The 22,284-nt window shown below is 42.9% G+C and overlaps 1 protein-coding gene across 2 annotated transcripts in view; it reads left to right on the top strand.

The window, feature by feature from the left end:
- The window catches only part of KLHDC4 (kelch domain containing 4), a 318,635-nt gene that overhangs the window by 170,650 nt on the left and 125,701 nt on the right, over nucleotides 1–22,284 (top strand). For both annotated transcript variants that reach the window (XM_078671222.1, XM_078671221.1), the window contains exons 6-7: nucleotides 16,210–16,302; nucleotides 16,811–16,970. In XM_078671222.1, coding sequence (XP_078527348.1) covers nucleotides 16,210–16,302; nucleotides 16,811–16,970 — 253 coding nt within the window. The remainder of the gene's footprint in view (nucleotides 1–16,209; nucleotides 16,303–16,810; nucleotides 16,971–22,284) is intronic.

Genomic DNA, 22,284 nt, shown 5'->3' with positions numbered 1-22,284 from the left:
CCTATTGATATTAAGTTCTGATGTGTTATTGATTACTGTACTGTTGAAAATTCGAATTAACGTCACCCATGGTACTTGCCCGCAAATGTATATCTAGATAATTTTATTGTAACTGGCCCTGTCGTATTTTAATTATAAAATGTACGTCCACCGATTCCGTAACTGTTAGACACCTTAGTTTTTGCAACCTAATGGCCCGCCCGTTACGTTCCTCTACAGTGTAAATGTCTATTCATCATATACGATTACAGTTTGCTCCGTGGCAGGCCCACGTGGTTATAGGCTCGTATTTGTATAATGAAATTTTCACAATAAAGGTTTTTAAAAGAAAACATGGTAGTAGTGTATACATTGGTAAAGTTTTTAATAATAGTCACTGTTTTAGAATCATTAAAAGGCAAGTGAAATAAAGCAGACCAATTACATGAAGGGTAAAAGGTATAATACGAAGGAACGCAGTAAAGATAAATGGTCAAGGGCTGTTGTGTTTTCTATTCCTGCAACATAAAGTGATCGATAAGAATCTCATATTCAGGCGTATCGGCGACTAAGACAGCAGGTCGACCCTCTTTTGCTCAACGGCTCCGTCATGGGACGAAGAAACGCTCTTTTTCTCGAAAAAAGAATATATTTTACTTGCAGGACAGTTGTAAAATTTCCGGGAAAGTACATTAGCCTGGAACATTATAACATCTATTTAAGAGAAAATAATGTTCGGAAGTAATTAAAAGCGTAATTTTTAGGTCATATGACCAAGCCTTTCATCATTAGAATAAGAAAAGTAAAATGAACCAATGAAAAGTTTTATTAACAAGTCACATGACTTGTTATGCTTACGTTACGCGCTGCGCGCCCCGGATGACTTCCGGATGCGCTAACGCGGCGCGTCATATGACGCATTACGCGACAACGCAGGTCCAGAATATAGTCAAAATGTCTCCACCAACCAGCGGTCGGAACACAACCCCTTTCAGCAGGCTAAATAGTTCTGTTAAATGACAACAGAAGGGACAGGCAACAAGAACCATCAGTCAAAGAGGGGAGGGCTAGTTCTTCTCTACCGGGTTACATTGGGGCGCTACCGGAACTGATCGAATTGGTAGTCTACAGTGTTTCTGGATGTTTCAGACCGAAGCTGGGGTTAGCATGAGAGCAGCACCATTTCGTAGCTCCGTTGTGGCCATTCCGCAACCAATCATGGCAGCCGCTCTTTATCGTTATTTTGGGCGGGGTGGGTGGCGGAGCCGAGCTGTTTTGCAGCCATCATTGTGTGGAGTTCAGTTCATCTCACTAGTTTTGTATTTGTCATGAGGGGTTGTTCCTAATGTTTCTATTTTAGCGAGGTCAAAAAGAGATCCCATTAGTGGCCTACTGATTTTGCTCGATTCCTTTTCTTTTTTTTTACACGATTTTTCGTTATCTGCAAAGACTAAACAGAGTATTGCGACTCTGTGTTTGTTTGTAAATAGAGAATGAACCAAAGAGAACTAATTCTAAAACAGTAAATACTTGGATAACAATCAATCAAATGGAGAGAGAAGCAGGCACGACGGATTACAACGGGGGCAAAGGCCTGCGTTAACTACCTTTCACTATCTGCAAAGAGAGAGTACTCCTAATAGAAATGAGGGGGGGGGGGGCACCATTCAAAGCAGATCAGTGTGCATAAACACGAAAATGTTTTCACTTACCACGTACTTGACATTCGACAGCTTATGATATTTGGTATTAAAAAACCATTGAAATTCACTGAAAAAACCATAGGTTATAGACCATATATAGTTAGGAATTAGCATTTACAAAACCTTGAAAATTCACTGAAAAAACCATAGGTTATAGACCATATATAGTTAGGAATTAGCATTTGAAAAACCTTATTTTACTCACACAAAACCATTGAAATTCCATATATAGTTAGTTGCACTAACTATATATCGCGCACCCGCAATCCACTGCTGATCATGTCACATATTACATCATTCATGACATGGTCAGTGACATCACTGATGACATCACTGATGACATCTCAAATGACATCACTGATGACATCACTGATGACATCTCATTTGACATCAATGACCACATCACTGATGATATCATTCATGTGACAATACAATGCATCTCCTCACATTTTAATATAACCTCTGTTTCACCCAGTGTTAAATACAGAGTATAATTTTTGAAACCATTGACACACCAATACTAGTTACTACATACGTACTCACTGATTCCTACGTCTACACACACATTCACTCATTCACCCATACAATCATTCATACATACAATCACTCATCTTTACAACACTATCATATGCACTCATACACCTATACAGACACTCACACTCTGCCACTCATCCATGGAGTTACTCACACACCTAGTCAGTCCTGTAAAGAATCAATCACACTTCCATTTTCTTGTCTATACAGTTAAACATAGAGCACCTTACATTTTCAAACATATAGTAACACATACTTACTTTCTTATACAATCATTGATACAAGTACACATTGATCTGCACAGAGTCACACACCTCCCAGCCAGCCACACACACACTCAGTCTCCCATACAAATACTTGGACAATCAATCAATAACCCATATAGTTAATCATATAGCTACTGATCAACACATGCAGTAGTTTACAGAACAACAGACATAATGATGCACAAATTAAGACAGTTTAGTCACTAACCCATGCACTCAGTGAGACACATTTAATCACTCACTCATACATTCAGTCATGCACCTACTAAATCCTTCGTCCAGACAGTTATACATCTACTCATTCTTCAATATCTAAAACATATTTAAACTTTACAGAAACACACAGTCACTGGATGATGTCATCAGTGATGTCATCAGTGATGTCATTTGAGATGTCATCAGTGATGTCACTGACCATGTCATGAATGATGTAATATGTGACATGATCAGCAGTGGATTGCGGGTGCGCGATATATAGTTAGTGCAACTAACTATATATGGAATTTCAATGGTTTTGTGTGAGTAAAATAAGGTTTTTCAAATGCTAATTCCTAACTATATATGGTCTATAACCTATGGTTTTTTCAGTGAATATATATATATATATATATATATATATATATATTGGTCTATAAAATCGTTGAGTGATCAATGAAGGGTGGAGAGTGAGGTTAGGATGGGTTGGTGAGGCACATCCTTTCTTTTGCCTGAGGCTTGAGGCATATCTTTTGAAAAGGCCTGTGAAACAATTGTGCCTAGAGATCCTTGTTTCCTGCCTAATCTAGGTATTTTTTAGGGGTATCGGTAAACTACGCTACTCCTGTGGAGTTTGCTGAGTTTTGCCACTCCTTTTGAACTCAGAGTTTTGGAAAAACACCGCCAACTGCCGTGTGGTGGAGTTTTTTCTCGTGCGTGGTTGCCAACGTTTAGTTAGAGAGCGAGAAAATCCAGCCCTAGACCGCCTCCTGGCGAGATTTCTCATCACGGGTAGTCATGGAAGGTTGCTACCACTCGCGTTGAGTAAGCTGCCGCTCGCGTAGAAAATCTACGCGAGTGGCAGAAGGAGGCAGCTCCCCCTCACACGCTGCATGGTGCCATCGGCGCTGATTATACAGCGCAGAACAGGCTCCTGGCATCAAAAATCTAAGTGAACAGTGCGACATACCTAACTCTACTGCATGCGGAATCTTACTGAGTTTTAGGTAACTCAGTGGAATTTCGCTGAATGAAACTGCGAGTTCCGCCCACCCCAAGTCTTTTGCCTCACCAACTATAGTTCAGGCATAGGTTTTGTGGGGTCTGAAAATTACTTTTGCGAATCACCAGCAGAAGCAAACAAAATAAATAGAGTATTTTTGAGAGGCTTATCCTTCTCATGGCTGCTATTCGTGCCAGCCAGCGTCATTTGGTGCGATTTCCAGTTAGTCATTTCTGACTTTGATAGGTGAGTTACTCTCTCCACATTCCAAGTGAATGTTTCAGGCCGGGTTTAGCAGAGATCATCCTTAAACATTCCCTGTTTTTTCCTGCTGACTTAATTTTTGTTTTACTTTGTGTAATGTATATTAGAGTTGTGGGTGTATTAAGTTTGAGCTCCTCTGATTTCATCAGGTTAATTGTAAATCCCGAAACCAGGTTGTATTTTCTTTTATTCTATCAGTAATGCTGGGATAGATTTCTCGGTCTAGTCAGTGTGAGTTTAATAATATAATCGTCAAAGCACTACCAATGAAACTACTGGGGCCCAATTTTCCTTCCCTGATATTAGTGTTGTTCCTTACTTTTTATAGGATAGGCTGAAGAGCCAGGTAAACAGTAAAGGGCTCTCTGGTGAGGTAGGGTGGAATTGTGACAGTGCAAGGACGCAGGGGTTGGGGTTATCTGCAACGGCTCCTTGGAGGGGAGGGGGCACTGGCACCTTCTGAAGTCTGATGCATAATTGGACTTGCATTTAATTTAATTTAATTGTTTAATTGTTTTTCTTTTCTTTCCTCCTTCAATGTAACGGTTCCTTACCGATGTCTAATTATATTGGAAGGCTACAATCGTAGGCTGTTGATGTACACTGCACTATGGGGTTATGTGGGGTTATTGGGTGGGGAGATGTCCTGCAGTGTACAGTGAAATGATATGATGACCTCTAATTGCCTGTACTGGTTTGCACTTGGACTTTTCTGAAGCTTCATATGTATGAGTTCAAATCTGTCTCTCTTTGAGTGTGGCTCCTGTGTTATGGTGTTGAAATTTGAATAAAGAAATGCATCACAAATAATCAAAGGGGGTGAGGGAAACCCTGCCTTCTCCCTTTTTTAGGCGAATCCTTTCAGTTATCTTGCCATTCATGAAAAGTTTTGTACCCGGATTCTGATATTGCACTTTTTTGTCCTATATAAAATGTGGCCGGAATCCCATCATTTCCAGACATCTACCGTTAAGGCCCAGTCAGCATGGTCAAATACTTTCGGTGGATCGAGGGACAATGAAACTGTTGCTTTATCTTCCTCATGCACTACTATATATACTATGTCTATGATAATATGCAGACAAACGCCAACTGCGGAGTTGTGAACCTCACCTCACACACAGTTCCAACCATATAAAGCCTGGTGCACACCATTTCCAGTACCAACCGTTGTTTGATACCGCTGCCAAGCAGAACCAAATTTAGAAAATGTGGAAGGGTGCACCCAAAAATATAACAGTCCAACAAATCTTCAGTTTTGTTTAAAAAGCATTCTTGCTTTAATTTATTTTCATATGACATGAACAAAATCCATTAAACGAACATCCAGCCAACGCATTTCATTCAAACAAACATTTGGACTTCATCAGGGCTTAAGTGTGTTAATATTCATTAGATTCCTGGTTCGACAAGGGATAGTGGTAATATCCAAGTTCATTGGTCAAATCAGGCAAACTGCCATTGAATGATCTCCATATTCCTGAGCCAAGTTTGTCAAAAATATACAGCTGATCCAGTATTAGATGGGGCATTAGTAGCCCCCATATGGTACCTAAATCCGTATCACAGTCGGTCTTCCATGCCTCTTCCTAGTGCGTTGCCCCATCTAATATTGGATCTTCTGTATATTCTTGCCAAACTTGGCTCTGAAATGTGGAGACCATTTAATCGCAGTTTGTCTGTGATAATATGTCAAACTTTGAGTTGTCACAATTTCTCTCCCGGGTATGAAGCCTATTTTGGTTAGAGTGGATCAGGGCGGGATGCATATCCTCTATTCTTGATGCAAGAACTTTGGCAAAGTGCTTGGCGTCTTCGTTTAACAATAATATGGGCCCTGTATGATTGGCATCTAGTGGGATCTTTATCTAGTTTGCACATTAAACTAATTTGGGATGCCATAGACAGCTTTAGGGAAGTGTGTGAGATTATATGTCATTAATTTTCTATAGGTCTCTAACAGAAAAGGTTTAGTTAAAGACGGCAGTGAAGCCATCTGTGCCTGAACACCACTTCGATGACTTGAGGTTCTGCATGGCTAGAAGGACTTCTTCTGTAGGAATTGGTTGTTCTAGTTCCTCCCTGTTTTCTTCCAATATAGAATGAATCACAACATCATACAGGTACCACACTCAGGCCTGCAGGACACATGAGTATGACCGTACTCTAATGTAATATGAATGGAAACATGTTACATTGCCTGCCTCTGCTACATGAGCAACATCCTCCCAAAATTCTTATATATAGGCTCTCATTTGTCAAACTCACAATTTAGCTTCTACTAGGAGGTGGCACACTTTATTGCCCTTAACATGGTACTTGCCATTTAATTGGTTCAAGAGATAGTCACCACTATCTAATTCTGCAGATGTCATTTATGCTCTCAGGGTTTCGCCTTCCTCCAAGCCTTTTGGGATGATGTTGTTTTATGTTTGTCGTTCACCTCTCACAGCTCTTAACAGAGTTCAGTTACTCCTCTCCCGTTACCTCTTAATTCTAGCTGACTCTGCTATCATTTGTCCCTGGTCTACTGCTTTCAATTCATCCCAGTAGGTTGCTGTACTTATTTAACCTGCTGAGTTGTTTTCTAGGTAGTTCCTAATGCATATAGCTATGCTAGTTCTATCTAGGCCCTAGAGTCTGATCTAGGGGGTCTTTCAATATCCTTTACCGTCACCACGGAATACTTGTCTACCTCCCAATGTTGTGAACTGGTGAAAAGTGTATGGTCAGATAATGTATTGGGGCCTTGTTCTTCTTTCTCTACCATGTGAAGCAGGTATTTGTCTTCTATGGTCTAGTCTGGTGTACGTCTTGTGAGCAGCTCAATAGTATATATGATCTGTGACAATTTGGTGTCTATGCTGCCAAATTTCGGCCCGGCCCATGTCTTCCATCCCTTGCTTCCCTGCACCAGAAATACCCACTTAGCCATCCCATCGCTGGTGTCTTACCTTTTTCTGCTGATATTACTGTGGTTGCCTTCTAGCATGGAGAGGTTGGTTGGTTTAAATCTTTGAATTGAGTTTTGTGTATATAACAATAAGCATGTCAGAAAACCACATAGCTTGTGTCCCAGCACAGTGACAATAGCATGGTACTGTTGTTCATCAGATTTGCTGAATATCGCTGACAGTGTTGAGAAGAGTAACTGAGATGTGAAGGAATATGGAGGGGAGGGGGAGAAGGGTCTGTTCTCGCTATAGGTAAGAAGATTAGGAAATGTGTGCCATCCATGTGATGTTGAGAGTAATTTAAAGTGGCTGATAGTGATGTATTTTGTCCACACTACTGACTTTGTGGATGTTAGTGAGGCCTTAAAGGGGTAGTATTCTATGAGTAGCAGAATAGCTGTTTTCTACTCAATCCCTATCTGGTATGTCTCCTAAAGAGATGTAGGGAGTTGTGGTGTGAAATATTTATATTCTAGCCTTGACATATAGTCTATTAGGGGTTTCCAAATGCAAGATAATTTATGTTCCATGTGTGTTAAAGTGGATGTGATTTGTTCCATGGCGAGTATCTACTACATCCTGTGGAACCATAGCTGCCTTATCCCTTTCAGAGCTGTCAACTATTTTGTGCTTCTGTTGTGTCCTAAGAATATTCTATTAAAGCCTGTTATGGTGCTCAGAAATGACAGTGTCCTGCCCAGGAGTACTGCAGGTGGTTCATCTGGGGTGGGGTATCATAGAGTCACCTTAATATGGCATAGAATTTCTTTCTAAAATGTCTGGATGAGTGCACTGACTCACTACACATGCATGAATGATCCTTTTTCTTTGCACAGCGCCAAAATACATTTGATGCAGTGGGAAAGATTTTATGAAGTCTTGTTGGAGTAAGATACGATTGATACATGATTGTGTATGCTGATTCTAGCTGCGAGATGCTCCGCAATGTTTTGGGGATATCCTGCCAGAGTTCGCCCAGTCTTTGGGTGGAATATTGGTGTGTAGATCAGTCTTCCATCTGGTTTGGTATAGGTGAGAAAATCTTGGTCTGGACTCCTGTAGAACTTTGTATTTTCAAGATATTAGCCCCTTTGATCTTGAGTATTTGTGCCCCAAACTTTCAAATGGTGTGAGGGTGCTTTTGCTGCGATTGAGTTGGGTATTTGGAAGGCCCAAATGTCGAAGTTGGAAATTTTGGAGCCCTGTGTTCTCAAAAAGACCAAAGTCTTGTTTGCATTGTTCAAATGTTTTACTGGAGCTCCAGAGGAAGAGTCTGTTAAAGTTGTGCATTCCCCATGTAATCATTCTGGGAAACTGTTTAAAGCCAGAGCAGGGATGAAGTCCAGGTTCTTGGAAGTGGGTGTGTTCAGGGATGGAAATGTTGTTAGGCCTCTCTGCGGCTTCTTGTTGGGAAGTCTTCCAGATTTCAATATAGGCAGCTTAAATGCCTGCATATATGAATTGTTTTTGACATTGTTTCCTAGGTCCTACTAAAAAGTCCATAAGATCCATGTCTTGTGAGCGTAAAGATAAGTGTAGTTTCACTTCTGCAAGTGTTGAGGTTTCTAGCCATTCTAGGCACAACTTCCCAACACTATAGGATGTCACTACCCCTGGATGTTCTCTCTGTACATATCGTGGGTCTAGCCTATGCATACCGAGTCCCTTGGTGATGTGCAGGAACCGTTTATGACATGTGTTTGTGTCTAAGGGCCACACCACCCACTACTTCCAATTTAGGTCTGATGTAAGGTACTTTAGTACGTCATCAACTGTTGCCCCTTACTTTGTAGAATTCTGCCACTCCTGTGTTGGTGTAGGAAGCTTTGGAGTGTCCGGGTCCTTTATCTTGGCTATGCTAAGACAGGATGTCTATTGCACAGTATCATTTAAAAAGATAATCTGCTGTGGAATGAGGCATGCTCTAAATAGTGCCTCTGTACCCTGGGCTTGCCAGCCCCTTGAACCCCAAATCGATTTCGAGTCAATTTTGTCTTTCCATAGGTTGAAACCCTGTTCAGACAATTGGGCCAGAAAGGAAGCAGAGTAAATTTGTTTAGTGTTTGTCAACATTATTTTCAGTGCTGATGTTGGTACACCCTTATAATAAAATGAGGCTGGGTCTGTGGTGTTAAATCCTGAAAAGTATTCAAATTTCTGTGCAAACATTTGTGAACTACTTTTCGATGGTGTTGGGCAATGTTCCCACTGATGGTACTCAAAAACATTCCTAGTCGAAATGGATTTGTGCAGGAAATGATGACCATGCTGTTGGTAACAGTACAATTCGTCATAGTCTGAAGAACCCTCTAACATTTCATTATTAGAAAATGCAGCAGTTTTCTCTAAATCATACAACATGCTATTTACTGTTTCAGTGTCCCAAATATCAGAAAATGTACTGGATGTAATGAAATCGCTTACTGAGATTTTAAACACATGATTAATTTTTTTAAGTTCGGTCGGGCTGAAAATGTTGAAATAAACCTTGTTCCATACTATACCATCGGGTATAGGAACAGATGTAATGCCACTGATGATAAGTCTCTTTGCTCACGTTGTGATGATTGATGTGGCTTCAGTAGGATGTTGACCTTTTGGGCTGTGGAACCTTTTTGTAGATAGTGTCCATTGATAAGCATACTAAAAGTCCATACTAAGCCTAGCCAGAAAAGAAAGAACAATATCCCAGAAATTACCCAGAGTTCAATCCAGGTATGTCTTTTGAAGAAATAGAAAAAAGTTCTCTAATTCGTGCTTGAATGGCGTTTTGGCTGGATTTGTTTCCGGCTCACTTAGATCCAGAGAAAACGTATCAAAGTTAATGAAATAGCCAGAAGCTGTTCGATCAATTGTAGGAATTGCATCGGGATTAGTTGAAATGTTATTTTCCTCTCGACGAGGCATGTTGATGTAGACGTCTGTATTCTGTCTAATTGCAACAGTTCTTGTTCCTTGTAGTGCAAGGACTGGAAAAGTTTTTTTGTAAGAGGGTCCAAATTCCTTTTTGTCCTCAATTTTCTCTCTGACCAGATCCCCGACTTTTGGGATCCAGACAGGTCTTGCCGTGACTACCTTGACTTCCTCCGTAGCGGTCTGCTTTAGATGGACATTGCATTGTTTTGTCCTGGATTCATTTAGATCCTGTAAAACAGCCAAACGATCATGGATATCAAATGGTTTTTCATCCGCCACTGAACCTTCACAATCAAGATCAGGTACCCACATTTGTGTCCCAGAGAGGACCTCATATGGAGTGACACTCCCTAGAGAGCTTCTTGGCTGATTGTTTAAGCTGTACCCCATAAAGGTGTGTGACCCCACTACCGCCCTTGCCTAATACCCTAGCTGTTAAAGATTGCTTTAAGTCCCGTTTTTTTCTGTCCACAACTGAATTTCCCTCAGGATGTTACGGAGGTGAGAACCCCAATGCTACGCCCTTCCTTCCATGGCCTCTTTGTAAGCCCGAGAGCTAAACGCAGGGCCGCGGTAGAATGTAACGTGCTAACTGCATATGTGCCGATAAAGACTCGCAAATCTTTTAAAACAGTTCGAGCGTCAGCCGAACGCTGAGGCCATACCCATAGGAATCTCGAGCATGAATCGACTGCAACCATGATATATCTGTGAGCCTCGTCCAATTGTAAGCGGTCGCAGTGTTCTAAGTACACCTACATGCGAGAGGTTTGTCAGATTTTAGTAATGGCATCTGTGCCGGGCGTGCAACGGTGGAGCCTTTCATCTGCTGGGAGATGTCGCATTTCAAGACATAGTCTTTAGTTTGCTTAGTTAACCCTGGCCACCAATAGCGCTGTTTCAGTAAAGAAATAGTCGCTGTAACGCTTGTGTGCACAGAGCCCAAACCCTCGTGTGCAGCTAGTATTAAACCTTGCCTACGATCCATATTTGGTATTACTATATCCCCCACTCCAGGAATCTGAGCATATGGAATGTTTTGTGCATCCTACTTGTAGGAGTATTTGAGTGGAAATGTTTTCGGTACTGCTGTGCTGCCTTTGGGTGATGCGATGACAACTACCATAATATCTCCGTCTAATCTTGTTTTTGAACGAGTCAGCGCAGCTACGGATGCCGTGCGAACAGCCCCCTTTGCGACTTCATCAGCCACTGAATTCCTTTCAACGTGGACGCCATCACGTTGATGACTCAGTGTATGGATCATGTGAGTCCTCGGTAGTTCGGCTTTCAATTCTGCTACCTGTTCCCATAGCATTTTGTGCTTAATTGTGCCTCCTTTTGCGTCTTTAAACCCGTTTTGCTCCCAATGCTGTAAGTACTCATTGTACCACTGTACACAGTAAAAAGAATCGCACATGATTAGTGTGTGGAATTCGTGATCCGTATTTACAAGTGGCAGTATTAGTGCTTTTAATTCTGTCAACTGAGCAGTGCAGTCTCCTAGAGATTGCTTTTTTGTGCAACTAGGCTGGAACTTGCCATCACGCATGCGACCTTTAACAACAGCACATGCCGAAAAATATTGCTGCTTCCTTCCTTTGGCCGGTTGTGCAGATCCGTCAGTATAAATAATATATTCATATTATGCTAGAGGCAAGATTTCATTAGTTAGAGGATATTCTTGTTCATATTGCAGGAATGCTTGTGTTAGTAAACTTGGATCAAGTCTGTATTCAACATCTGTTGCAGTAAGAGAATTAGCCCATTGTATCCATCTTAGATGTAACGCTTTTGCATTTGGAATGCTGGCCTTTGTAACGGTTTCTAAAGCTGGTACTGGAGTTACGACAATATTGCGTTTCCCTTGGGCCAGTGCTCTTTCTTTTGCTACAGCAGTCTGAACGGCTGTCGGTATTTTTTCTGTTGAAATTAACCGCATTTTTGCATTTGTGTACAGGTGTGATTTGTAAGCAATTGGTACAGTTTCTCCCTAATTAAAGGTCAAATAAGTGTACCCGTATTGACCCGCAATAGTTCGGATCACTAAGTTGCGTACGCTCACACATGTTTGTAAGTATTTGGAAGCAATCATGTCTTCCTGGAGTAAACGAAGAATATTAGTATGTTCTCCTCCTTGCTTGTGGTCTGATCATTTTTTTGGTCTCGTTTTCTTTTTCATTAACCCCCTCTATCAGAAGTCCCTTACCTACTAACATCAAAGTTAGAAATTGGGGGCGAATGAATATTAAGTCCCTTTGCTCTTTGCTTTCTGCTTCTAGTCCGACTAACTTAGACTTTTCACTTCACGATCAGGCTTTGACCATTAATTCCTGGCTTACCTTATCCTGTGATGAATTAGTCCCCTGGAGATCTATTCGAATTAAACGATCACACGATACTCAAAGATGGTTCTCCTCCTCTCTTCAAACTAAGAAACTTCAGCTTGGACAGGCAGAACGAAAGTGGCGCCGGCGATATGACCCCTCCGACAAAATCATTTACCCCACTATACTTAGGGAATATAAAAATGACATTCTTGCAGCATAAACTCAATATTTTTCTGCAATGATTCTATCTTCTTCCAACAAGCCTAAGGAAATCTTCTCCATTCTTAATTGTCTCTCTAAATTTGATCGAGTCACTGCCAAACCTCCTCCTTCTCAGGACTTATGTGACTCCCTCCACGACTACTTTTTTGCTAAACTTTCTAATATTAAATTGCATACATCTCCTCCCTCTCCCTCCTTCGACCCTCCCCTACCTTCTCCTAGTACACATACCATTACACATTTCCCACCCATCTCGATAGAGAAATTTCTCAGTCAGGTGAGTTTAATTAAATCTGGCTCTCCCACTGATAGTTGCCCCTCACACATTCTTCGTGAGATCTTCTCTTCCTGTTTTGACCACCCTCTTGCTCTCCTTAACAAATCATTGGCTCTGGGCGTTGTCCCTAATCTTTTTAAATTAGCTAAAATTATTCCTGTTTTGAAAAAGGTTGGGCAGATCCTACTATCCCCTCTAATTTTCGACCTATCTCCCTACTCCGTTTTTTAGGTAAAGTATTGGAGAGATATGTAACTCATTGCCTTAGCTCTTTTATTGAGGCCTCTAATTACTTTGATCCCCATCAGGCTGGTTTTCGTCCCACCCATTCCACGGAATCAGTCATCCTCTTGGTTTTAGATGAATTAAGAGTTAGTGCTGACCATGGTTCTACTCAGGCCCTTGTACTTCTTGATTTATCGGCTGGCTTTGACACGGTCGACCATCATCTTTTGGTCGATCGTGTCCAACGTGCTGGCATCTCGGATGTTGCCTTGAGTTGGGTCTCCTCTTTCTTGGAGCACCGTCTACAGGCTGTTCAGCTCTCCTCTTTTTCTTCCTATCCTCAAACAGTAACTTGTGGTGTTCCCCAAGGCTCTGCTCTTTCCCCTCTTCTCTTTAATCTTTATATTTTCCTCTAATTTTTGCTTCACGTCACCGGGAGGTCACAGTGTTTAATTACGCTGATGACCTTCAACTCATCTTCACTTTTTCTTCTCCTGATTCTAGCTCTCATTTTCAGAACACTATGATCTTTATCCAGGATTGGATGAGTACAAACCATCTTAAGTTAAATCCCGACAAGACGGAACTAGTCTTGATCGGAGGCCCATCCAATCCCTGGACTTCTAATTTCTGGCCTTCTTCTCTTGGCTCTGCTCCCTCTCCTACGAACTCCGTGAAAAGTCTTGGCATTAAAATCAGTGATGACCTTTTGATGCATGCCCAGATTAGTATGGTCATCTCGTCCTGTTTTTTATGCCTCCGGACTATTCATAAAGGTTCCCGTTTTTTTACCACTGATGCTCTCAAATATATTCTTTTAGCCCTAGTCATCTCTCGGGTTGACTACGCTAACTCCCTCTACATTGGTATTCCCGCTTATGAACTGAGCCGGCTACAGCTCATTCAAAATCAGGCAGCTAGACTGATTTATAGACGGCCTAGATACCATCATGCTCTTCCGCTTCTGAGGCAATTGCATTGGTTACCTCTTGCTCATAGATGCCTATTTAAACTTGGGTGTCTTATTTTCAAATCATTAGCGGGCTTAGCTCCATCTTATGTAGCATCTAGGTTAACAATCTACACTCCCTCCAGAAAAACCTTTGGTCTCCCTCCAAGAACCTCTTGGTTGTTCCACATTTTGTTAGGAAGAAACATGGGGGGCTGAGCTTCTCCTTCCAGGCCCCTCGGTTCTGGAACTCCCTTCCCGATAATTTACGATCCTCCCTCTCATACCTGGAGTTCCGTAAATGTCTGATGACCTGGTTATTCACTAGGGCCTTTGCGGTCTAAATGTTGCCTTGATCTGCTGCCCGTCCGAATTAGCGCCATGAAACCTTTTTGGTATACGTGCGCTCTATAAATTCCCTTAACTTCAACTTCAACTTGTGTCCAATCTCTGGCTGAAAAGTCAGGTTTTATTAAGTCATAGAATGATTTTACCCTTTGTGCGTAATCTAAAATGTATGCCCTTCCGAGATTTAGGAATCCTAGTATTGATTTCAATTTTTAAATGATTTTGGAGGCTGGAGCAGCACACACTTTTCTAAAAAGTTTGCTGCCAGACTTTTGCCTTCACTTGACAGCTCATATCCCAAAAATAGGACATTGAAGTGGGCTATTTTTGATTTTTTTAAAGTTGAATTTGAAGGCCTCTCTGGCAAATCCCATAATAATGGTGCTTATCCTGGTGAAGTGCCTCTCTAAGTCGTCGTCTGTCAGATATATATCATCCACACACACTAACCTCAGTGCTTGCTGAGGATGGTAACTAGAGGCATGGGGCCTAGGAGCAAGCCAGCCTCCACTCTACTATGAACACATAAAAATCGGCTGCCCCTAGAGTGAGTTCCTACAGTTACCTACAGAGTTAAAAAGAGATGCACTACCTGTGGGGGCATCTAATAAAAAGTTACGGACTTGCCTCTCACACCGCCCGGTATAATGCTTCATCATCGGCTGTCCTCGCCCTCTAAAAACTTGGTTTGATAGAGGGCGGGCATACACCTGGAGACAGGGATGCACTTTTAAAGCTAAGTGATGGCCGTGGGAAAGTGACAAGTGATTTAAAAACAATTACATTTGTCAATAGACTATGTTTATTCAAGGAGCAAATGTATGGTATTTAAAGGGGTGAACGGTGACGTGGGGCGTTATTCTCCCTTCACCGTGTTAAGTGTGGTCAACATGTTTCTGCATTTGTGTCCCCAAAGGGTACGTAGCATTCGTCAGGACCAAAGTGGAGGTTTCTAACTATTGGCTCTGCTTTCTCACACCTAGTGCAAAAAAGGACGAACCTGCCTCTAAAGGGACGGGCTGTAAGCTTATAGCTCCCCGCTCAGTGTAGTACCAGTGCAAGTGACTCCTAAGTTACTATCCTACTTGCTCCATGGGAGGGCGAGGGTGGAAGGACCGACTGTGACTTGTCAACAGAAACCGCGAGCAGAACCACAACGCCGAGAAACAAGAAACCCCTTTAGAGACAGCGGCATGAGCCGCGGGAATCAGGTATTCAGCCCCGGAGAACTTCTGCTGATTAATTTCACAAACTAAGGCGAGATCAACTAACAGACACTGGTTGCACGAGCACACTCTTGAGAAAGCTACAAGTGATCTAATCTATAGAGGGACACCACGCTTCACATCAAAACTGCACATTATCTCCTTTTATAAGAAAGCAGGGTCATTGCATGTATACGGGATCACACCCAGCCGTGCTGGATTCACGGGGCATTTCCAGAATAACTCACACACTATAGATAAATAAGACATGCCGAAGCTGTACATTTTGAACGGTTAGTCAAAGGGGTAACTCAGAGCCATTTTCTTCCACCAGTTGAATGAATTCTAAACAAGCCTGGATGCACTACAAGAAAAAAAAGACGAATACAGCGATACCCACGAGTCACATCCAGAAGTCTAGGTCCAGCCAAACCAGACCTCCAATCCATGGACCCAAGCAGAAAGGCTTTGGTATACACATGGAGAGTGCGGATCTCGGACTCACATACCTGTTAAAAACGTGTGCATGTCTAGGCCCCATAAATATTTATTAAAGTTCACTGCCTTTTCAGTTGTACAATTTTGTTGTTTGATTCAGAAATACCAGTTGCAGTAGGCAGCTAAAGGTTGTGCTTCTGCATATGGTAAATTATTTTAACTCATGTCCTGCTTTGAAAGTTTCCTTTTTAAATATAGGCTCTTTCCACATAAAGAAAGAATTAGTGGACATGGTTGTGTGACAGAAAATGTATTTGTGCAGCAGGCTATCAAGTACGTCTATAAACACTTCTCAGTGGTTAAGTAATATCTACAACTATTTTTATATCTTGTTTTTTCAGGGCTACTGGTGGTCCCTCAGGAAGAAGTGGCCATCGCATGGTCGCCTGCAAGAGGCAACTGATTGTTTTTGGAGGATTCCATGAGAGTACAAGGTAAATGACATACTGTTGGCAATGAGCTATTATTTCTACAGATGGCGCTACATTAGTGGAGTCTGGTTGTAGGTGTGAATTATAGGGATATGGCAGTTTCTATTATTGTCAAAAGTCAATACATCAACCATTTCTGATGAGATAACTGATATGCAAATTTTGACATTCCGCTGAGCGTAAGGCATCTTTTTATGAGTGAGTGCACAAATAAAGCCACGTACATTTGCAGCACTTGTACAGCTGGGTAAATGTCTGATTGGTAGGGGGATTTAAAGATTTAGTATTAAGCAAATTAGAATTTCAGCAATTCTTATACATAGTCTTTGTTGGTTGCAACCATCAATCTGATAGTGAGTTGGCCATGTACTTCCTTAATGGCCAACTCACTATCCTTAATGGCAATGGACCTGATGACAGATTGTTATTATGGTTATAGTGTTGCCTGAATCTATAGAAAATGTATGATTTCATAATTGTCTTTATTCTGCTTGTTCTTTTGTCCTACTAGAGATTATGTGTATTACAATGATGTATATTCATTTAACCTGGACACTTTCAAGTGGACAAAGATATCACCAACAGGGACCGGTCCCACGCCAAGGTCTGGCTGCCAGATGGCCACTAACCAGGAAGGGAATGTAATCATTTACGGCGGCTATTCCAAACTAGTAAGAGATTCGAAATACTTAAAAAAAAAATTAAAGACTAACATACTTCTTTGTTGTTGTATTTATAATCCAATCAATCATCAATTTCGCAGCAATTTGCACGCAGCATAAAGTGCATTGGTTCCATCTTGTTGTGTTGCTTCTTAAACTTGCAGTGAACACGCTTAGGACACATTTGGCTGACAAATGTGTATAGCACACCAGCCATGACCAGCACGAATAGGTTACCACCTCAACTCATTGAAATAATTTGGGAAAATCTTAAATATTGGTGCTGATGATTAAATTAACTTATATCTTCATAATTTGTTACCAAAGGTAATAAATAATTAGTTTCGCAGGTACTAGACTATGCACAGAATTGTCACAAATATGTTGATGCACTAACAGAGCTCAGCGTACTCTTGGCTGTTGCAAAGTAGTTAAATTGTAAGGCATGATGGAAAGAGTCATCAGGTGCAGTAATTGCCTAAAATAATGAACACCTTGCAGTCTGTCCCAACAGGGGCTGATCATTTGTTTTTCGGTGCAAACACAAGACAATGGACTGAGCGCTGAAACCTTTCAGACACTCATCCCCAGTCACTATTATCTATCTATTGTCGTCCTTTGGCTCACTTCGCCACCCCAGTTCAGACTCATCCATATGCAAATCAGTCTTGACCCTGTACCTCATGGGAACAGTCCAACCTGAACTGCTAAGCCAGGCCTTCCCTGAACCAGAAAAAAGCATCCTGGAGCCGGTTTCAGGGTACCACCCCTCATCAGCCAAGCTTCCGTCTGCTCCTTGTGTTTTCTTCGTTCGCCCTAAGTTGGCGGGGTATGCCCAGACGTGGGTCCCTTGCTCACTTTGCCTCTGGATTCAAGCTAGCCTGGCTGATGAGGGGTGTTGCCCCAAAACCGGTCCCAGGATGCTTATTTCCCGATCCCAGGATGCTTGTTTCCAGTTCAGGGAAGACCTAGTTTGGCAGTTCGGGCAGGACTGTTCCCATGAGGAACAGGGTCAAGACTGATTTGCATATGGCTGGGTCTGAACTCGGGTGGTGAAGTGAGCTAAAGAACAATGGTGGATTCAAGGTAGATCTGTGACTGGGGATGAGTATCTGAAAAGTTTCAGTGCTCCGTCCATCATATCCTTGTGTTTGCATTTGTTTTTCTGTACCATCAAGGGTTGGAAAGCATTTTAAAAGTACTCCAGACCATACAGCGCAGTTAATCATAATACTTTCTTTGATTTGTATCCTTGTAGTTTTGGGCACAGGATGTGATGGGCTGTGTGACTAAAGCTCTCTCACCATGCTTTTTCAACTCTCTGGTGATAAAAACGGAGCAAGCTAAAATACGATAATGGGGCTACAAAAAATATCTAGACTTTCTCTTCAATAAATCTGCATTCTCTGACCACCTTTCGTCTTGTGATTGCCTTTGACCCCTTTACCTCTCATGGAATGACAAGAAACAGATGACCATTTTCCCTAACCCAGTGAAGTTCCTGAAATCCTGCCCTCTTTACCCAGCCCTTTGTCCTACTTCCAGCTCCACCTCCACCAGCAGTGAAATTGACTCCAGAGAGGGAGCGTATCTGAAACCACCTACTTGCCGCCACTTGCCGCTGTTGCTGTTGACCCTCTGGAGACACTCTGAGCATCGTGGGGTATTGCAGTCCTTTTTGCTTGTTGCCGAACTGCCCCTGCCTCCCGCTGCCCCGCTCCCACTGCCACCTGGGGAGCCGGCCGCCGAGTGGAGCGCAGGAGGACTACACCTCCCAGCAGACCACGTGACCCGCGTGGTCACTCGTCAGCGCCAGGAGGCGCATAAAAATAGAGGCAGCCCTGCAGAGCGGGGGGAGCGTATCTGAAACCACCTACATGCCGCCACTTGCCGCTGTTGCTGTTGACCCCCTGGAGACCCTCTGAGCATCGTGGGGTATTGCAGCCCTTTTTGCTTGATGCCGAACTGCCCCTGCCTCCCGTTGCCCCGCTCCCACTGCCACCTGGGGAGCCGGCCGCCGAGTGGAGCGCAGGAGGACTACACCTCCCAGCAGACCACGCGACCCGCGTGGTCACTCGTCAGCGCCAGGAGGCGCATAAAAATAGAGGCAGCCCTGCAGAGCGGGGGGAGCGTATCTGAAACCACCTACTTGCCGCCACATGCCGCTGTTGCTGTTGACCCCCTGGAAACCCTCTGAGCATCGTGGGGTATTGCAGCCCTTTTTGCTTGTTGCCGAACTGCCCCTGCCTCCCGCTGCCCCGCTCCCACTGCCACCTGGGGAGCCGGCCGCCGAGTGGAGCGCAGGAGGACCACACCTCCCAGCAGACCACGCGACCCGCGTGGTCACTCGTCAGCGCCAGGAGGCGCATAAAAATAGAGGCAGCCCTCCCTCGCGGGACGCCGGGCGAAGCCCGGGCAAAGGGCGGGCCGTCTTTGGCCGTCCGGGGACGACCAGGGACGGGACGGGCCACCCCCCTTGGCTCTAACATTTTGCAAGGTACTGTTGATTTTGGATATGGGGGCCTCGTAGTTCATTTTGCGCCATCCAGCTGTTGGACTAGGAAGAGGGGGAGTATTGGATAAAAAGACTTAGTAGTAAATATAGCATAGAGAGAATTAGCCTCCCAGTAGAAGGAAAGTTTGGACTGCTTTGTAGGGCACGTTAAGAGCTAGTTTAAAACCACAGTTACCATGTCTAATCACCCTAAAACTCGCTCGACTACGAGCAAAGTATCCTTAGGGGAAACCCCGGATCAAACCCCAGCGGAAAAAAATAATCTTGCCTCCAAAAAAGTTTTTAAAAAACACCGCAATTGATTTAATGTTGAGGAAGGTATCTGGGGAGATAGAACGCATGGAAAGGAGCCTTTCTGCTTCACCCACCCCTATAGCAGCTACCCCAACACAACCAAGGGATTACATAATAGCAGACAGCCCTAACTTGACTGGAAATTTAGTGTCATTAAGTAACCCGCTAGAAGATCTCCCTTGTGCACAACCTGTACCTAGCCCGGGGGTAAAAATCGCAGGGCATAGTGACTCGATCCCCCATAGCAAACCAAAGCAACGGGGGAGGAGTAAGAGACAACAGAGGAAAACTATGGCACTTACAGAAAATGGTCGGTCTAAAAATAGGCAAGATGTCTTCCTTGTAGAAGATAAGGTTCCCATAAACACAAACCCACCAGGTTGGATTGAGGAGGTTATAGGCGATCTTAAGAAATATCTCGAAACTTTCATTATTGCCCAGATGAAACCTATTATAAGTAAGCTGGATAAAATAGCAAGCGAACTGATCAAACATGGCAAGATATTAGATCTGACACCTAAGAATCCCCAATCAGGTGCTAACCAATATCTTAGTGTGGCCGCCAATACCCCTAATAACACAAGGAGTAACATCAACTGTGTCAGTAATATCCAACATATGGTTGCCCAGATACATGATGCACCAATAGTGTCTCAAGATCAGAGAGGGGGACCAAATCAAAAGATGAGCTCCAAACACACTGATAAGGCTCCCCTGCAACCACTAATCCAAAGGGGCCAGGAAGTTCAGCATGTTAGAAACGGCACTTATAGCTCGCCTCACATAGACTCTGATCCTTTCTATAGTCCAAATAGCCCTCCCCCACATATAAACTTACCTCCAGAAGCCAGTCCCTTTGTCATAGTTTTTGCGGGGGTACCAGAAATCAGGGCCTCTGACAAAGAATCGCACTCTCAATTACATGCTAAAATCTCCAAGTGGCTGGATATTCATAGACCACTGAATGTTGGTGAAAGGGGGGAGATAGTGCATGTAAGAAGAGTTAATTGGTTAGGGGGCAGGAAAAAGGACATAAGGGGGGATTGTATTGTGGCTAATTTCAGAGATACTAGACTGGTGGACTACATACTGAAGAATTCCAACAGAAATAATACCAGCACAATTTGTGCACTCCCCCTTGGGTACTTTTACCCAAGGAGTTGGAGTAGTAATAATGCTGACCACGTATCATGGAACTCGGGCAGGCCACAACATATCCAAAGTGTTAGAGCTACAAACTACCCCGACCAGCTCCTTCCACCGCGAGATTACTCTCAGTGGAGAAATAGATTTGCCCCTTTGCAGTCGCTTGAGGAAAACGATTGACTACCCCTCAAAGACAAAGAACCTGTAACTACTTCTAGTACAGGGGGTCGGGCTTGCTCGAAAATGGAGGAGGGAATTGTTAACAGCATGAACGGGCTAAATACCAGGATAGAAGCTCATCCAAAACAAATAGTGAATGATAAAGCCCCAGAGATCCATGAAACAGGAAACTGTAGTTTAAATGATCACTGTCTAGAGGGAAGGACTGTAAACAGGGCAGGACTAGCCTTTCTGTCCTGGAATATAGCAGGCCTGGGGGGGTAAATTTAACAATGAAGAATGGAGAGAGTATATAAGGGGCTTTCATATTATAGCCTTACAAGAAACATGGGCGCGAGACTCTGACTCCTGCCAATTAGAGGGCTATAAATGTTTCTTCAGGACAGCTCAAGAATCAAGATCGGGGAGGGCAATAGGAGGTTCAGTGATATATGTTGACTTGGATCTAAAAGGCACCTGGTCACAACCAGCCTGGGTGTCTGACTCCATACAAGCAGTGAAATTTCAGGGACATGTGGTGAGTTTTTTAATCTTAAATTTTTATAATCCGGGCCCAATTGAGGGAAACTTCCCTACATTAATAGAGCTAGAGAGTAGGCTAAATGAGGAAACAGATTTAAGGCAGGGGGGGCTTGAACCAATTGTTCTGTTGATGGGAGATTTTAACTGTCATCTGTGCCCAAAGGTATTACCTATTTCCCCTGATTGGTCCTCATGTGTTGTTGAAAGTGGACCACACTTCGAACATAGCAGAGAGGGCACATTGATTATGAAGATATTTGATAGCTTTGCCCTTACTCATACAATGGATCTATTGCCACTAAAAGCATGAGACACCCCCATTCCTACATTTAAAGGAAGAGGATGTGCTTCTATAATAGACTTTGTAGTAATCTCTGCTTTTGCTAAAACCCAGATTATTAAGGTAAGAACGGAGTGGAGTCCTTTTAGCGACCATAGCCCCCTAACTATGGAAATAGAATATAACAATCTACCAGTAAAATATCAGGTGGGGACAGGGTAATCCAACTAACGGACCAAGGGAGGCGTATAAGATGGGCAATGATTAACCCACAAGACTTCTATATCAGCTTAGTGGTTAGAGGTAAAGAACACATAGAGACCTGTCTAGACCTAGCAAAAGAGGATAGTGATGTGGTACTGGCGTTTGAATCCTTTACTAGGATA

This window comes from Lissotriton helveticus, chromosome 12 (genome assembly GCF_964261635.1).
Source record: "Lissotriton helveticus chromosome 12, aLisHel1.1, whole genome shotgun sequence".
Lineage (NCBI taxonomy): Eukaryota > Metazoa > Chordata > Amphibia > Caudata > Salamandridae > Lissotriton > Lissotriton helveticus.
The sequence above is the reverse complement of the archived record's forward strand: the minus strand, read 5'-3'. Positions and strand labels throughout refer to the sequence as shown.